This window comes from Larimichthys crocea, chromosome XIV (assembly GCF_000972845.2).
Source record: "Larimichthys crocea isolate SSNF chromosome XIV, L_crocea_2.0, whole genome shotgun sequence".
Taxonomy (NCBI): Eukaryota; Metazoa; Chordata; class Actinopteri; family Sciaenidae; genus Larimichthys; species Larimichthys crocea.
In genome coordinates, this window is record NC_040024.1 from 13,070,762 (window position 1) to 13,087,388 (window position 16,627).

Consider the following 16,627-nt stretch of genomic DNA (forward strand, 5'->3'; position numbering starts at 1 on the left):
TAATGCAATGAGCCAAGGCTAAAAAGACATAATACACGTGGTGAAATAACACAGCTGACTACATTACGTAGCACATTAAGATACAATGTGTGCTTTCTCTGAAAAGTGGAATTCAAACTTGAAATTAAGTTCAAGTTTATTAAATTATTTTTATTATTATTATTATTATTAGTAGTAGTATTAACAGATCCACCAGATTATGAGCAACATTATAATTTGTATGAATGTAAAATAACACCCTCCTGTTTTTCTCCTTTTAGCTCAGGTTTTAGTCTCCACCATGTCCTAAGGGAAACATTGTATCTTTACCAGACTGTTGCTAACTGTGCCTGTCTGCTATACGGTTTGATTTGTTTTCACTGGAAACAGCTGCACGTACGAGTGAAAACAATCCTGTGACGGCTGAGAGTGTGAACCAGAACAGTAAAGCCAGACAGACAATGAGCTGAAAGACGAGCCCGGGAACTGGAACTGCACAGTCTGGTGATAGTTGTCTGCGGGTTCATCAATACAAATAACAAAGCCTTTTAATATTACTGACGAATGATTCCAATGACATTCAGGGATGAAAAAAAAAACTTTTTCACCCAGAAAAAAAAAAAAAAAATCAACCCAATTACAAAGTGTTACATTTTTTGTATACAAGAATGACGCTCAGAGCCAAGTTGAAGTTTTACAATCCTGAACTGTAACTGGATCAGTCCAGTCAAAACCAGGGCACAAATCCTCTGAAGTGACAATAGAACAAGAATATCTTGATATACATGTGTTCATGTTTAGTTTTCATATTCACTCACTAAAAGCAGACAAAGTTTCACTTGAACATGATTCCATTTTATTAGAACATTAAGAGCAGCTGATAATGAGGTAATGAAGTAACATTATAATTAGTAATGAAGTAACATTACAATTCAACCCAACATGAATACATGGAGGTAACTGCAACAGTTCAAACTTGCTTCATAACTTTAGTTTTTGAACATTATGTGCGTTCATAGCAGCCACCTGTGCGTTTCCATGATCTCATATGAACAGACATTTTCAAACAGTCAGTCGTGTGGCTGTATCTGTGGCCTAACAGTCTCGCGTCATTAATAATTCAATTTAATTTTCGAGTAAGAGCAGATACAGAACTCCAAAACTCCGCATTCATAAGTTAATAACTCCAAACTTTAAGAGCACCAATGTCACACTACAAACATCAAATCTAACACAGCAAAGAATATGCTGTTAGTAACTAAACCATGTTTAACATGTTTAATAAGTTACGAGTGTTTATTTAAGCAATACAGTTATGTCCCAAAAGCGACACAGTAGGTCTCCTCATAGAAGTGACTTCACCATCTGTTATATGCTCACATTAGCTATAGTTATCTGAACCTGCTCTCATGACACCATGTGACATGGATCTGTTGAGGTATGTGTCAAGTGTAGCAGAAATACTCTCATTGGCTGTCAGCGATGACATCATCTGGCCAGTACTCGTCTTGCATGTAGTGATTTGAGGCGGCGAAGCTCGGCTCGTGTGGAGCGTCGTCGTCCCTCAGCTTGTTCCGCAGCTCCTGCTCCCACTCGCCCTCTACCAGCTTGTAGAGGTCGAGGGCAGCGCGAGCATCCTCCACCGAACAGTGACCTCTCTGCTCCACCTGGGCAGGAAAACAAACTGGGTCAACGCGGTCAACACATCAAATTACAGTCATACTAGCAGAAGACTTCAAATACAGAGCACGCTGTAGTTATGTGTGCACAGTTTTCTTTAATTGAGTGTGCCTGAAAGAGCACACTATATACTATTCACTGCACTTATTATTCTTACTCCCTTTCAATGAGTATAAATCTATGGATGTATCAAATCACATTTTGTTTTGCAGTTTTAGTAAAACTGCAAGCATGAAGGAAAGAGATGTTTCGGTCAGAGTTACATTTTTGAACAGTTTTTTTATTTTTATTTGACAGCAACAGCTTGAAGAGTGACAGGAATGACATGGGGATTCAAACCCTGGGCCACCGCAGCAAGGACTGAGCCTTCGCACATGGGGCGGCTGCTCTACCAAGTGAGCTAAACGACAGCCCATTTTTAAACGGTTTAATACTCCAACTCTTATAGTAATTCTGGCCATATCAATGTAAATGGTAAGTGGACTGTGCTTATATAGCACTTTTCTAGTCTTCTGACCACTCGAAGTGCTCTTACATAAACATTCACACACTGATGGCACAGCCTTCAGGAGCAATTTGGGGTTCAGTATCTTGCCCAAGGACACTTCGACATGCAGATTTGCAGACTTCAGTCGACCATCTGATTAGTGGACAACCCACTCTATCTCCTGAGCCACAGCCACTCAGGATCAGTTACACTTCACCATCTACTTTACTTTCCTCACTTACATGTTTACTTTTAAAAAACATTTATCTATTTATGGAGGAACACCAAACCCTTCCATCGGTTTGTGTTACAGATCTCACTCTAACATATTTCTGTTAAAAAGCTCCCTGGAACATGGCACAAACTGTTCAGTCCAACATTGGTGAGAGTAAGATAAATGTAGCAGCAGAACAACAGAATAGAACCAATTACAACCAATACAGTTATCATTTTATATGAGCAAGCTAATTCTTTCTTCTTACATGTCTAGTAAAAATATTTTGCATATTTACAGTCTATGAAGTCTGTATGAAGTCTCACCTGTATCCTCCTGCTCAGCAGCTTACTGGCCAAGATCTTGAGGGAGGCGCAGCGTTCGCGGGGGAAACCAGCCAACCGGCTGAGGAGACGTGTCGTACAGGTGTCCCTGACCATGTGACTGGGATGGAGCACATCCAACACCTCAAAGTCATTGTAGACGGAGTGGCCGACAACCACTTTGCCCTCAAGTATACTAAGGATCTACAGGAGAGAGGAAGAGGACAAATATTATTCCACCAGGCATTACTGACGACTGATCTGGAGTGTGGGTTCAAACCACTTTGACCTGTGTATAATGGAGCCTAACGTAGGATTTGAAATGTAGACAGTGCTGCAGGCGTCTTTCATGTCTTGCCTGTTTCACCTGAACTACAGCTTCAATCTTTCCCAACAATACCTCAAATTCCTACACGCTTGTCTCCCTTGAGGGGACGCAGGCTGCTGAGAGCTCATGAAGCGCAATATGAAAATGGATACACCTGCTTTGGAAAGCCAGATAAATACACTTAAATAACTCGGTCCTCACCTCCTCCCTGGCCTGAGCGAAGGGCGTGGCGTCGTGCAGGTGATGCCTCCTGATACCACTCCAGCGAGTCCTGTAGTCCGTGACGGGCTGACACGGTCGGACATATTTATCATACAGTATGTTGCCTCGATAGTCCAGGATGCTGCAGCGGGCCAGCTCACTGCGGCGCCCCCCGGGCCCCGTCCCCACCATCTCGCAGTCCAACGCCACCACCGTGGTGGCACACGAGCTGAGGCACGGTGAACTCCGACCGCTGGCCGGAGGACTCGCCTCGGAGGAGAAACCGCTGTCCACCTCCCAGCTGTCTCTGAGGGCTGTGACTAAACTGTAGTGGTCAGAAGCTTTAGGCTCAGACACAGAGAGTCCAGGTTCAGGTGTGTCGCTGCTCTTGTTTTCAGAGCTAACAGTTCTTTGACACTCCCGGTCTGTGTCACTCGATTTTGTTTTTTTGACCCGTTCATTTGTATCCAGCAGGTCATTGTGGTTGTCTGTCATTTTCCTCTTCATGTTGGCCATGATGATCTTCTGCTGGCACTTCTTCCTGGCTCTTCCGTTCTCCGTGGTGTGAAGCATGAGGTTTTTTTTGTACAAATAGCGGTAGTTGTTGAGAAGCCCCCACGAGGCGGCTTTATTCCTTTTTGACGGTTGTGCCATCATCAAGCAACGAAACGAGCAACGTGGTCATTTCTGAGGATGTCAAACAAAAAGCCTGATTATTATTAGAAAACAAACTCAGTGGGTGATAACTTCTACACATGTGTACTGAGGCGTGTTATCTTTAACACTGAGACTGTTGCGTAACCTTGGTCTTTATCTCACTGTGCACAATGTGAGGACACTACACTACTAATGAGACTACATCTGGCCAGTAACAGAGACTGACTCTGACATTTAAAGCCTTACTTCACATCCTACATGTCCATGCAGAACTGGTTTAGGAGCAGATGACTGACAGCAACACATTCTGTGGCAACACGTGGTCAGACCATCTCAAACGAGCTGGTCTGTAACTATGTCATTAAGTTAGTAAAGTGTGGGACATGTGAGAGGGGCGTTATTTTATTTATTCCGATAAGGAGCGACAAACATCGCTGTCTTATATACTAATATAATGTCAGCTATCTCCATTTAAAACAATGGCAGTTGCTTTTACTTAAAGTCCACTTGTGAAGCCCGTCTGAAAGTGACTCTGCTTATTATTATTATTATTATTATTATTATTATTATTATTATTATTATTATTAATGATAATTTAAATGTAGTACAGCTGTATGTACAAACCGCCGCATGCTCGTCCACAGCAAACCTGGACGCCTGTGTGACGCAGCTGTCTTATACAAACTCCACAGCAGTTTACACAGACATGTTTGGTTATTTGTTGTAAAGCAGAGTTGTTGAGTTTCAGGAAAACGTAGCGTCCATTCTTGTCCACGGTGAGCCGTCAGACAGATATTATAACGGGGACAGACTTTAGCTCGGGAGTACAGCGTTAGAGGCACGTCAAGATTATTATGAGAATATGTATAGCTAGAAGATATAAACGTGTTGACGAACACGACATAAAAACATAACATTAAAAAGATGACATATTTCTACATTACCTTCTGGAGCTGCACGTGGACAGTATGGACATGCCTGGACATGAACCCTGTCCTCTTCATCTGATTGGCTCATTCTCTTCTTCCTTTGTTCGTGTGTGTGCCACTGTCGAAAAACGCGCGCAGTCGCCACCTACTGGATGGATGTACTATTTAAATTCAAAATAATTGTTTTTCATAAGTGCAACATTATGATCAATATTTAGAGTGATCGATCCAAAACCAATAAAACCTGTTAGATTACCAAAAACCCGCAATAAACAAAATAAAACAAGAGGATTTAAAATGCCAATTTAAACTGTTAAACGTACTGAATATGTTAGTGTCCAAACTTCTGTAACTTTATTGTACAAAAAGGCCTGTGTACTTCAGCGACAATACATTTAATACTTTAGTCCTGTTACATTGTTCCCTATGATCCGGTTATGACAGGGGCCATTTCAATGTTTTCCACCTTTTGCTCCCAAACTGTTGAATTCAGTTCAGTTTCTTTACATCATGAACCTATTTGTGATAAAAAAAATTTTTTAAACGTAACCTCAGCAATTTTCAAAAACTAAATAATTGTTTAAATGTATTTTCTACTTTAGGTCATAAGTTTAATGTCTTTAAGTTTTGGATTGTCCGTTAGACAGAGCGAGATATTTGAAGTGTCTGGAATTTAATTATTTGTTTAACTATCATGAAAAATACTAGAAAACTATAAAATATATAATTTATCATTTACCTGGCATTATATACCAAACAATTATAGAATGAATTTAAATGAGTACATTAAAGTGACAGTACAGCACAGTAAAGGTTGAAAGGTTTCACTGATCAGCTCCAGTTTGACATTCATGAATGAGATCATACAGTTCATTTTGGTTTTGTGGGCCTTTTTATTTCACAATCCTTCCAAATGTACAAAAACAAAGACGAGTTACAAAAACAAAAGAAAAAAAAAAAAAAGAAAAAAAAAAATCACCATTACCATTATCCCCTGTGACGACAACAACAACAAAAACCAACAGATGACTGGAGACTGGTGTCAAACCAAAGTGCATCAGTCTGAGGTGTGGTACACAGACCAGGGGAAATAAAAATCTAATTTTTCAAAAGCTGTCCCCTCTTCCCTAAAAATTTGTTTTTGTTTTTAAACATCAGGTAGGCCCTGGCCACCACCTTCTCCACCTTCCACAGTTTTCCCAGAGCAACGGAGGACCTAAAGGGAGCGCCGCATCTTTTCGACTTGGCTTCAGAGCATTCGGTAGTTCACTAAGAGAGTGGAATATAATTTAGTTCTTTCTTTGCGTGTTTTCCCCAATCCTCCTCCTGTAGTGGGCGGGGCATGTTGAGTTCCTGTCTGGAGCTTTTATAGCTCTATCTTGTCGTCGCCCTTCTTCTTCTTCTTCTTCTTGGACTCCTCCTGCACGACTAAGGGATTGGTGGCCTCTCTCTTCAGGTAAGAGACGAAGTCGCTCACCTCGCGACCTCCCTGCAACATTAGCATGGAGACAGGACGATCAGAAAGGATACAAACATGACTCATGACATCACTGTGTTTGGATGATCAGTGAAGTGGACGCTCACCTCGTATTTCTTTGGGCTCATCTTACGTCCAGCTGGGGCAAAGTATAATGTGGGGAATCTAGAAAAGCAGGGGAGAGGACAGTTTATATCATTGACACATCAGAGCTTCTGAAAGATGCTGAGAGCAGCGCTGATGAAGGTGTGCGCTAAACATTGCCAGGCATTAAGGAAGTATCATAGTGACTCACCCGCTGACTTCATATGGAGATGGCACATCGTTGGCTGTGGCATCCATCTTGGCAATGACGACGTTGGGATCATCAGCAAGCTTAAAGAGCAGAGGAGAGAAAACATTAACCGTTTGTAAGCTGCTTCACAAAATTGACCTCTAGAAAGTCTCAGTTCTTCTGGTCCTGAGTGTGCAAGCCAGACTACAAACAATACAACTCACTGCTAGCACAACACTGAAAGTATTAGTACTAGTGTTTTTATTGTTATGAAACTGTTTCTATTCTTTTACATACAAAAGAACAGAAGTGAAACTAAAGGCAAACAGCACCAGGTTCCCTCCACTATTCAACCTAAAGTTGTTAATGTTGTTGAATCTGATCTTTTATACTATGTTTGTACACAAAATAAATAAAATGCAGCTTTTATCCAGAGTAGGATCTTCACAGAACTTGTCCTGTGGGAAATAGTTCCCTCACCTTCTCTCCCAGCTCGTTGAATTTGGGCTCCAGGCTCTTGCAGTGACCGCACCACGGGGCGTAGAACTCGATCAGCACGTCTTTGCTGTCGTCATTGACGATGGAGTCAAAGTTCTCGGCCACCACGACCTGAAATAAATGACAGACGTCACAGGTTTACTCATTGTGGAGTGATGAGTGAGTGTTTGACTGTAGCGTTACACTCTGCTAAACGTTCAATAACTATTGCAAAATCATTATTTATTAGCAATTTGTTGTGCTTTCAACACGGCATCAGATCTGTAATAATACATTTACAATAATTACAAATGTCAGGCAGCATTGAACTATTACTGTTTAACACTTGAAGGCTGCAAAGCCTAACCATTTCCTATATACACCGCTTTCAACTTCCTGTTTTACTTTCACAGCTCACTGAGCAGCTTCATTATTAAACACTGTAAATGTTCTGCTTTAGTGCTTGTTGCTTCTTTTTTATTCTCATGCCATCAGCTTGATCTTGTAGAATTTTAAGTTCTACTGGGCTTCAGTTTGAGCTTTTCTCAAGACCTGCCTGTATTAAAGGATCAAACGCGTGCATTTCATTACACCTTCAAAGTAGAAAGCAGGATGAATATTACACAGAGGTCACATTTTGAATAAATAATCAAACATCACTACACAGCACATAAAGTAGACACTGAGAATCTTCATCTCACCTTCACAGGTCCGTCGTCGTTCTCTGGGATGGGCTCTGATTTGAGGTAGCGCTTCAACGTGCCATCAAAGTAGTCCTGCAGGAAACGCTCCAGGGCTTTTCCATCACGACTGTCAGGAGGACAACAACAGAACTGTCGGTCAGCTAACTGGCAACTGGCTAACCAACTCACAGTCAGGAAATTTACATTGGACTTGACTTACGAGAACTCCTCGGTCATGGCGTATTTGTCTCCCTTGGCGGTGCGGATGGCCACCACAGGCAGTTCTCCTGAGCTGCCATCCAGGCCGAACTCAGACACATCGTGGCTGAACATGTTCTTGCTGGCCACGGCGAAGTTCAGTTTCTTGCCCTGATCCAGGAAGCTCTTGGCCACCTTCATCACCCTGTACAAGGTTAGTTTGGTTAGTTAGTTCAAAATTCTGGAGGCTGAAGTGACAAAGCGGCTTTCATTTCAACGTTTTGATTACCACAGAGGAAACTCTCAGTTCAGTGTGGTGATTTGATTTGGGTTTTTTTACTGAGAGTTTGAACAATCACAGCACAGTCCGGTGCATGACTACAGACACTTACCTGTTCCTCCAGTAGTTGGAGCCCTTGGGGTTTTTGTCATAATCAACATCATAATAGGCCACCAGCAGGTCTTTCCCCTTCAGCTGGTCTTTGTTGTCGTCCGTCATGTGGGGGCAGATTCCAAAGCTGAGATTAGAGAAAGGAATGGACGCCGTTACAAATACATTTAAACCAACAAGCTGCACTCTTTTAGGCACATAGACAACTGAACACTGCAGTGCAACAGAGGGTTTACAGCAGTGTAGCACAGGCAAATATTTATCTTGTTTAAAGTTTTAGATCTGATTACACCACTCATCTCTTTTAGAAACACACTGTGCATACTGACATTCACCAAACCTCACTGCCTTACAGTTGGTATTTAGACAAGAGGTGTGGCTGGTGTAAAGTGAAAGTAAAACAATGGGTCGTTTCTGTCATGGAGGCAAGAAATACAGAACACTGTCTGCAAGCTGTGTCATCACGGTGAGTGGCTGGTGCACCACATGCAGTTCAGTTTGGTGTACAACTTCTATAATCCTTGTTTCTGCAACATTTGATCACGAATAAACCAACAGTAAAAGAACTCAACATATACCCAGCGAAAAATAGAATAAGCACTGCAACGTGGACTTACTTTGTGTAAACAGAAAAAGAAAATATCACAGTGCACTGATACAGAAACACTCTGAAAGCAAATTAAGGAAAGAAAGCAGCAGTAACACAGGAAATAGCGTCCTAATGGTTTCACACTTTAAATATTTCAGCTCAGTCGTGAACTAAACTGTCTGATCAGCCAGATAAAGAGACCACACACGACAGTAGAACAGTTGTGCTTACAAGAACCCACAAGTCTCTAATAATATTTTCAACAAACATTATATATACTTCATGTAGACAGTCTCAGTCGACGCCTTAGATAATGATCCAGCCATGATGACCAGTGCAGTACTTGTCTGCTGTTTGTTAGTCATACTGCCAGAGTCACGTGAGTGCCTGTGTTGACAGAGTGCACACCTCACCTACTGGACTAGATCCTGTTGGGACAGAGTTGCATATGCAAATATGGACTGTTACTATGCAGGATGACCGAGATAAACTCACATGTTGTCCTGGATGAACCTCTTGATTTTGTTGCTGGTGTATTTGTCCTCGCTGAATTTCACAGAGCTGTCTTCGAACTTGTTGTTGAGTCGTGGTGGGCGGAACAGGACGACTCCCCTGTAAACCAAAAAAACAACAACAAACAAACAGAAAATGTCACTTCACTTGGTTACTTTGCAAATATCTGCTACCATGGACTTGGAGCAAAGGAAGAACAATGGCTAGGCCAAAGGCAGAGCGAGCTACTTACTCTCCGTCGATGCCGTGGCTCTGGAGGAGATCCTCAGAGTTGGTGTGGGCAAAACGGTAGTTGTCTCTCAGGGCGCTGGCTGCCTTCAGGAACTCTGCCTGTGCTGTGCTCTTATCATCAGCAAAGAACCCTGGGAAGGAAAGACAAATCATGTTGAGATCAGGATGCAATAAACACGGCCCCATTGTTTCCAAATTTGACCCACTTTGGGAGCAAAACACTGAATCGTGCTGATGTCTGACTCACCGACAACACTTGCGTCTTGGTCCACAGTGAACTTCTGAAAGTCTGCATCTGTCTTGAGCTCCACTGAAGCTGGGCCGGCCTGCTTCTTCAGGAAACTGACAATCCCATCTACAGAGAGCAAGAGCAAAACAGAGAAACAGTGAATAAAAGATGGAGGCAGAAAACAAAAGGACACAGAAATAAACAGATATAAAGGGAGGAGTACTGTGAGCACATGTGAATATTTAAAGACATTTTAAACACAAATCAATCACATCAGAGGCAAATACCTGCAGTCCTGGGTCCTTCATAGGGACCAGATTCCTCTCCATCCCTGAAGATCTTTAGGGTCGGATAGCCACTGACACCATATTTGCTGCATGTGTTGCTGTTGGATGTGCAGTCAACCTAAAAGGGGGAAAGAAAATAATTTACTTTGCAAAAAGGTACGGAGAGTACAGAGTGCAGAAAGTCTGCTAAAGTGGACAAAGTGTAGTGAACTTGCACATTGTGCAATACCTTGGCCAGAGAGACGATGCCTTTCAAGCGTGTAGCGGCGGCCTCGAACTCAGGTGCTAGCCGTTTACAATGACCGCACCTAAAAAAGGACGTGGAGGATATGGATCAGTCAGACAGAAGAACGAGTCACAATTCAGCTGGATTTGGGTTTCAGCTTGGCGAAAATCCTGAAGGAGCTCTGGGGATTTCACAAGCGTGGAATCTGATACATCAGAGGTAACGTAAGAGGGTTTGTAAAGCACAGTATAAAACGTTTAACTGTTGAGGAAAACTTTAGAGGAGGAAGAACTTTCATGAGTTAATAAACTTTTATCTTAATGACTCTGTTCTGATCACTCCATGCATGGGTTTGTGCAGAAAATGGCACCAAATAAAAACTATTTCCCAAAGCCAGAGTTGCTTATTTTCTCTATCTAATACTAAAAGAAAAAAACGAAATATTTTTGGTTTACTAGCTACAATTTTAAAAAAAGTCAGCAAATATTCACGTTCTTTAATTTGGACGCAGATCATTTTTGATATATTGGATGAAAAAAAATGTTTCGTTCCAGATCTAACTGAATAAGTTATAAAGTGTTTAACTTATTTATTTTCATGTTTTAATAAATACTAACCGGGTTAACTTGTGTCCTATTCAAGTTTGGCACGGTGGAACCACGTCACAGTTCCCCTGGACCAATCAGAGGTGGACACCAAAACTTCCCTGACCAATCAGAACGTTACAACAGTGAACGAACACACCCCCTAACTTCCTCGTAGCCTAACTCGCACGTAGTTTCCCATTGAAACGGATTCAGAGGCCAAACTAAGAAAAGTCTTTTTATATTTGTGCAGTTTAACGTTTAATGCACCGTCACAACGGGCCCGGTAAATTACCGGTCCACTCAAAAACACCATACCGACACAGGCTTACCTCTTTCCGCTTCTTGCTAACATGCTAACGTTTGGTCTTTAGCCAAAAAAGCAAAAACAATTTGACACTAAAGACTCGATTAATGTTCAAAGAAAGGAGAGATGCACTTATTAAAACAAAAAACACAGAGTCACGGCCGCAGCGTTCACGTTGTAACGTCACTCAGCTGAACTGCTCGTTACGAAGCAAGTGAGCTAGGTTCAGCTCACTTTTATTATTATTATGTTAGGTTTTATTTGGTCAGACACTGAGCACACGGACGTCAGGAGACTCACCAAGGGGCGAAAAACTCCACCAGAATGAGGCTGTGGTCTCCAATCCTGCTTTCGAAATCATCATCCGTGTAGTCAAGCACATCACTGGCCCGGGAAAACCCAGCGAGAGCGGCCAAAAATATGAGCCTCAACATGGCACAACCGCGCTAACTTCAACTTCTTCACTCTCTGTTAAACAAAATAAAAAGTTTGAATTGCAAATTGTGTCTATCAGCGGGGTCCCCTCTTCTGTTCCTCAGCGACGTGAGAGCCAAGGCTGCAAGGAAGCTCCTCGGAGGGCCCAGCGCACAGAGATAGAGAAAGAGAAAGGGACGCAGGCAGCGGGACCTCTCCTAACCACAGTGTGGCAGCCTCCCATTGGTCCGACTCACACGTCACTCTGTCTCGGAGAGCCAATGAGAAGGAGGCAGATGAGCCCTCATCCTCTCGGAGCCAATCAGGATTTGACAAAAATCAAAACTCCTCTCTCTCACGCGCGGAAGTGGTTATGTTAATTAGTTCACCGCTAAGAATCGTGACGTTTTAATAATTTGACTCTTAATGTGTGGACTCGAGTTAGTTATGATGTTTAAAATGACACGTGCATGCAAATGTCAGCCCATGGATTCATAAGATGAAGTGATGAAACATGACTTCATAACTTCTCTGATGTAACATTAGGTGGAGCAGAGGAGAGCTTTTAGGTTCCTGATGAGCACTTTGGCTTTCAGCCTTCCGTCAATAATGACAATAATGATTAATCATTGATTATACAAAAGTACAGTAAAACAAAAGGGAGAGTTAGGAGAGTTGCCAGGGTAACAGGTGACATCATATGTCATCATATAGCCACTCTCCAGTTACATATATTTTGACCTTATCTAAACTGACTTTTTTTAAATATTCAAAAATGATTCATCTGTTGAGTTTCCTGATTAATCATTTTCAAAAAACGTGCAGACATCAGTAACAAATGCCAAACACAGTTTCCTAAAGGCCAAGATGTTTTGTGTCTTGTTTATTTCAACCAGCAGCCCAAAGCACAAAGGTGTTTCATTTACTGTTAAAGCAAAGAAAAGCAGCAACTGTCGAAACTTGACAATGTTTGCTTGAAAAATAGCAATCACTAGACTAAGCTATGGCTGGTATTAAACCTCTAAAAACACAAGTCGGCATCACTAGTTCTGTCTTTTAGTTATGAGTTCACGCAACACCAGTTTTCAAATTCAGCTTCATTCACACTGATCTCTAGTGTTCCTAAACAAAGTGCTACATTGGCTCAGATGTCAGAGGAAAGGACAAACACACTGATGACCTTAGTGATCTGCAGGCTTTTAGTCATTGTGCCACAAATCTCTTGTGGAAAAACTAAGCTACCAGGATTTAGTGTGCTGGAGGCACAGTCGTTTCTTAGAAATTAATTCTCATCACCCAGGGTTTGTTTTCAGTGGTTCTATTGGTCTATGCACACTGCCCTCATGACAGTGATCATAGATTCTTTACGATAATAGAGAACAAGCACAATCTGAGTCCACTGTGATTAAGGCTGCAAGTGACTGTGGCAGTTTTAGTCATTTATTTTGTAAATCTACCCCAAATGATGAACCAGAAGATCAGGTGCCAGGTTAGGTATTCTTGTAGAGGTTGGAGGCAACAGGATGAATGTGGAAGAACAGAGATACTCAATGTACAGAATGTGGTAGAAGGGAAGGCGAGACAATAGAGCCCCATCAGCAAGCTCTTGCCCTGGGGTCCACTAACAGGTTAATCTGGCTGTGATTATGAGACAGCTACATAAGCAACCATCTTTCTTTACTACCTTATAATCCCATTAAAAGTTGTTAAAGGCTTCACTTTTTAAATAATTTAAATAAAAATCAAGTGACGATTAAGAGTCAGGATACAAATTTGGTGGGAATACAATGTGTGCAATAAATTACATGTTAAATAATATGCATTGTAACCATATGATGGTGGTTATCTAAAGGCATCTGATTATTTTAGTACTCTTTGTTTCCATTAATTATTTGTTGATTGTCCGGCCTATTACATATTTCATTTTTATAGACCTGTTCATACTGAAATTCTGTCAATTTATAATTCTACCATACTGCTTTATTTATATTTATATTTATATCATACTGCCATACTTATATTTATATTGATAATTCTGCTTATACGGTTCATACTATTTATATCTCCAGACTTTTCTATTCCCGGATGTCTTTTAGCTTGTATATATTGTATATATATATATATATATTCATTTTTATTTTTATTTTATTTTTATTTCATATTTTATTTTATATATATTTTTACATCTTCACACTGTTTGGACAGAGAGAAACGTAATTTCAATTCTCTGTATGTCTTGTACATATTGCAGTATTGACAATAAAGCCGACTTGAACTTGAACTTGAACTATATTTGTAATGTTTTGTTCTTAGATCTCAAACCTGATCGAATAAAAGTTTAATTCTGCTCAGGTGGATGGACATTTGTCTGACATTCATAAAATAAGATATTAAGATGTATGAAGGACCTGTGGTAGAGCTCCTTCTTACTGTACATGGTGGGTGTAGCAGTCTGTTGCTGAAGGAGTTGTTTAAGGCCTCCACAGTCTGATGCAGGAGGTGAGAGGAGTTGTTCATGATGAGTTTATCCTCTCTCCCACTTTCTCTGGAGTCTAGAGGGCAGGCCAGGTCACAGCTGGTCCTTTTGACTAGTTTGTTGAGTTTTTTTCTGTCTCTCTCCTCAGCAAGTGAAGAAACTAAAGGCGGAGGACGATGCCTCAGACCACACCAGTGAACATAAAGGTATTTGTATGCTCCCACCATCTTGATATCCAGTCCCTGGATGTTCAACTGTGTAGTCTGAGGCGTCTTCCTCTTGAAGTCAGTCACCATGTCCTTTGTCTTGCTGGTGTTGATGTGAAGGAGGCTGAGATCACACCAGTCAACAAAGTCTGTGATGACCGGCCTGTACTCCTGTTCATGTCATTCTGATACACACCCTACAAAAGCAGTGCTGTGTCTGAAGTCTGATGTGTACAGGCTGAAGAGCCTGTGGCAGCCAGGTGGCAGTCAGCTCCAGCCCATCTAGTTTCACCACTTAGCATCAGTGATGAAAGTCAAAAACATGTTCCTCACAGTGCTTCCAGTGTTTTCCAGGTATGAGGGGGATTTGTATAGTAGGTAGATGACTGCATGGATGGCAAAGGTAAAGGCAGAGGCAAAGCTCCTTTTTTTATTCTTGACATATTGGCAAAAATAAGGTTCATATTTATTAACAGTCTGTGAAAAACATTTTTCTTCTTTTTAAAGCTGCGGTTACATTGCCATGCCAGCAGAGGGAGCTCTCTGACAGTGCATCTTCTGATTTTTCCTGTCTCTGAATACAACTCTGACCACAGTCAGGTAAGTGATTTCTAAATGTTTTTTACCATCAGTGTTATATGAATGCAGAGTCATAAAAACATCAGTAGGTTAGTAACATATTAACTTTTACTCTACTTTTATTTGTACTCCTATCGTATAATACATTTACAACCTGTACATTTACATATCACCCTGGTGAACAGTGAAAAATCAAGAGTAGCCTTTGAAAAAGCCAATATGTCTCTCTGTTTTAATGTCTTTGAGCGGTATGTCCTATAAAGCTGAGGCCTTTGTCACTTTTTCATTAGACTCTTGCCATTCTCTGCCAAAACTCTGCCATGTACCCATACTACTTCAAACTGGCTTGTTTACAGACAAGTAGTGGACATTATAAAATTCTATGACGTATAAAAGTACTGAAATCCGGAGGATTAAAATCAGATTTGCATTATTGCCCTGCCTGTTAGTCTGCCTACAGTACACAACAAGCAGTGTATCTTTTGCTTTGGTTATTTATGCACTGATGGACTTTCATTTAAAGCTCCACTACACACGCCTAACACCATGTATCAGTGTGGAAAAGTCTTCTTTTCTTCTTTCTAGTCTCTTTCAGCAGCACCTTACAATGTCACCTCATCTCGTGACTCAAACATCCACACACACACACACAGAGCCAACAGACGCTGCGCTGCTAATCCTTTAAAGCAGAGCTTCCTTTCTTGCAGAGCAGCCACCGTTTACTGTAAACACACAGGTCAGCTGGGAGTGGAGGAATTAGACGGAAATAATTTGAGGTTTGAGGAGGTCTGACTGAATGCCAGTGTAGCTGTGATGAAAGGGTGTACAGAAACAGTATAGCACTACACAGCATCTGTACCGCTTCAAGGTCACTGATCGGACACGCACTGGCATCTCAGCGTATCACCTGTACAGATTGCATCAAATACCGAAAGCTAAAACACTTTCATCATCACCGAACTGACATATGATCTCACTAAACTGTCCGTTACATCACTATTCAGCCACCATTTTATTCGAGGATCCTGTGTGTGTGTGTGGCTCTGCGCTCTGCAGCAGTCTTGTGGATTTTCTGTTACCCACAAAGCCTCTTCCCTCCCAAAGCAGAACCCCCATTGCCTCTGTGAAGTGGTTGCTACGGCAACCCGCTTGCTCTTTTTCCATATCTGGAACAAGAAGGAGGAGAGAAGAGGAGCGGTCTGCAGCATTATGCTTGTGACACGCTCTGAGAACTGAGAGATAGAGAGAGAGAGAGGAGGGAGGGAGGAAGAGGACGTATGTGTGTATTCAGGACAGCAGAATCTTTCTTCAAATCCTCGATGAGAAACAGATTCCTCATGCCTCGCAACACAAGACCCAACACTTGACATCTCAGCTGCGTCTCATCAGAACACTGAACGCCTTGTTGTCCTGTTAGTGTCCAGACCAAAACACTGGAAAAATTGTTGCCTGTTTCATCACTGGAGACAATAAAAGTCTATTTATTCACAATGGGACAAAGCACTTGTTTACATACTTCCTGCACTGCTGAGACAACACTGCCACCTTCACACTCACTTTACAATAAAAAACCAACACGTTAAGGTTAAAATTCATTTTCAAATGCATATGAGGCAGCATACAAATGATTTATCATATAAACTATGTCGTGCATATATATTTCCTTTTTGCAGTGGTTGTGTACTGGC

The 16,627-nt window shown here is 41.5% G+C and overlaps 2 protein-coding genes across 3 annotated transcripts; both read right to left on the reverse strand.

The window, feature by feature from the left end:
• Positions 1 to 812: 812 nt before the first annotated feature.
• isg20 (interferon stimulated exonuclease gene) lies at positions 813 to 4,944 on the reverse strand. 2 transcript variants are annotated; one of them, XM_010735207.3, is made up of 4 exons: positions 4,814 to 4,944; positions 3,213 to 3,899; positions 2,687 to 2,887; positions 813 to 1,646 (listed from the first exon to the last, which is right to left on the reverse strand). In XM_010735207.3, exons 2-4 carry the CDS (start codon positions 3,867 to 3,869, stop codon positions 1,446 to 1,448), a joined length of 1,059 nt encoding a protein of 352 aa, XP_010733509.1. In that variant the 5' UTR covers positions 3,870 to 3,899; positions 4,814 to 4,944; the 3' UTR covers positions 813 to 1,445. The 2 variants fall into 2 exon arrangements, with proteins under 2 accessions (XP_010733509.1, XP_027143713.1); XM_027287912.1 differs by lacking the exon at positions 4,814 to 4,944 and adding an exon at positions 4,494 to 4,782.
• A 1,150-nt stretch (positions 4,945 to 6,094) lies between these two features.
• pdia3 (protein disulfide isomerase family A, member 3) lies at positions 6,095 to 11,876 on the reverse strand. Its single transcript, XM_010735208.3, has 13 exons — positions 11,565 to 11,876; positions 10,377 to 10,455; positions 10,148 to 10,265; positions 9,879 to 9,986; positions 9,633 to 9,762; positions 9,383 to 9,499; positions 8,300 to 8,425; positions 7,930 to 8,112; positions 7,728 to 7,836; positions 7,030 to 7,158; positions 6,571 to 6,650; positions 6,383 to 6,440; positions 6,095 to 6,287 (listed from the first exon to the last, which is right to left on the reverse strand). Exons 1-13 carry the CDS (start codon positions 11,696 to 11,698, stop codon positions 6,165 to 6,167), a joined length of 1,494 nt encoding a protein of 497 aa, XP_010733510.1. The 5' UTR covers positions 11,699 to 11,876; the 3' UTR covers positions 6,095 to 6,164.
• Positions 11,877 to 16,627: the final 4,751 nt, after the last annotated feature.

Excerpts from the sequence above, each read along its gene's own strand:
- isg20 (XM_010735207.3), bottom strand. The coding sequence starts at position 3,869 with ATGATGGCACAACCGTCAAAAAGGAATAAAGCCGCCTCGTGGGGGCTT. Across the intron at positions 2,888-3,212 it reads TCGCTCAGGCCAGGGAGGAG|ATCCTTAGTATACTTGAGGG; the intron begins GTGAGGACCGAG and ends TCTCTCCTGTAG. Across the intron at positions 1,647-2,686 it reads TGCTGAGCAGGAGGATACAG|GTGGAGCAGAGAGGTCACTG; the intron begins GTGAGACTTCAT and ends TTTCCTGCCCAG.
- pdia3 (XM_010735208.3), bottom strand. The coding sequence starts at position 11,698 with ATGTTGAGGCTCATATTTTTGGCCGCTCTCGCTGGGTTTTCCCGGGCC. Across the intron at positions 10,266-10,376 it reads GCATCGTCTCTCTGGCCAAG|GTTGACTGCACATCCAACAG; the intron begins GTATTGCACAAT and ends TCCCCCTTTTAG. Across the intron at positions 7,159-7,727 it reads ACGACGACGGACCTGTGAAG|GTCGTGGTGGCCGAGAACTT; the intron begins GTGAGATGAAGA and ends CATTTATTTCAG.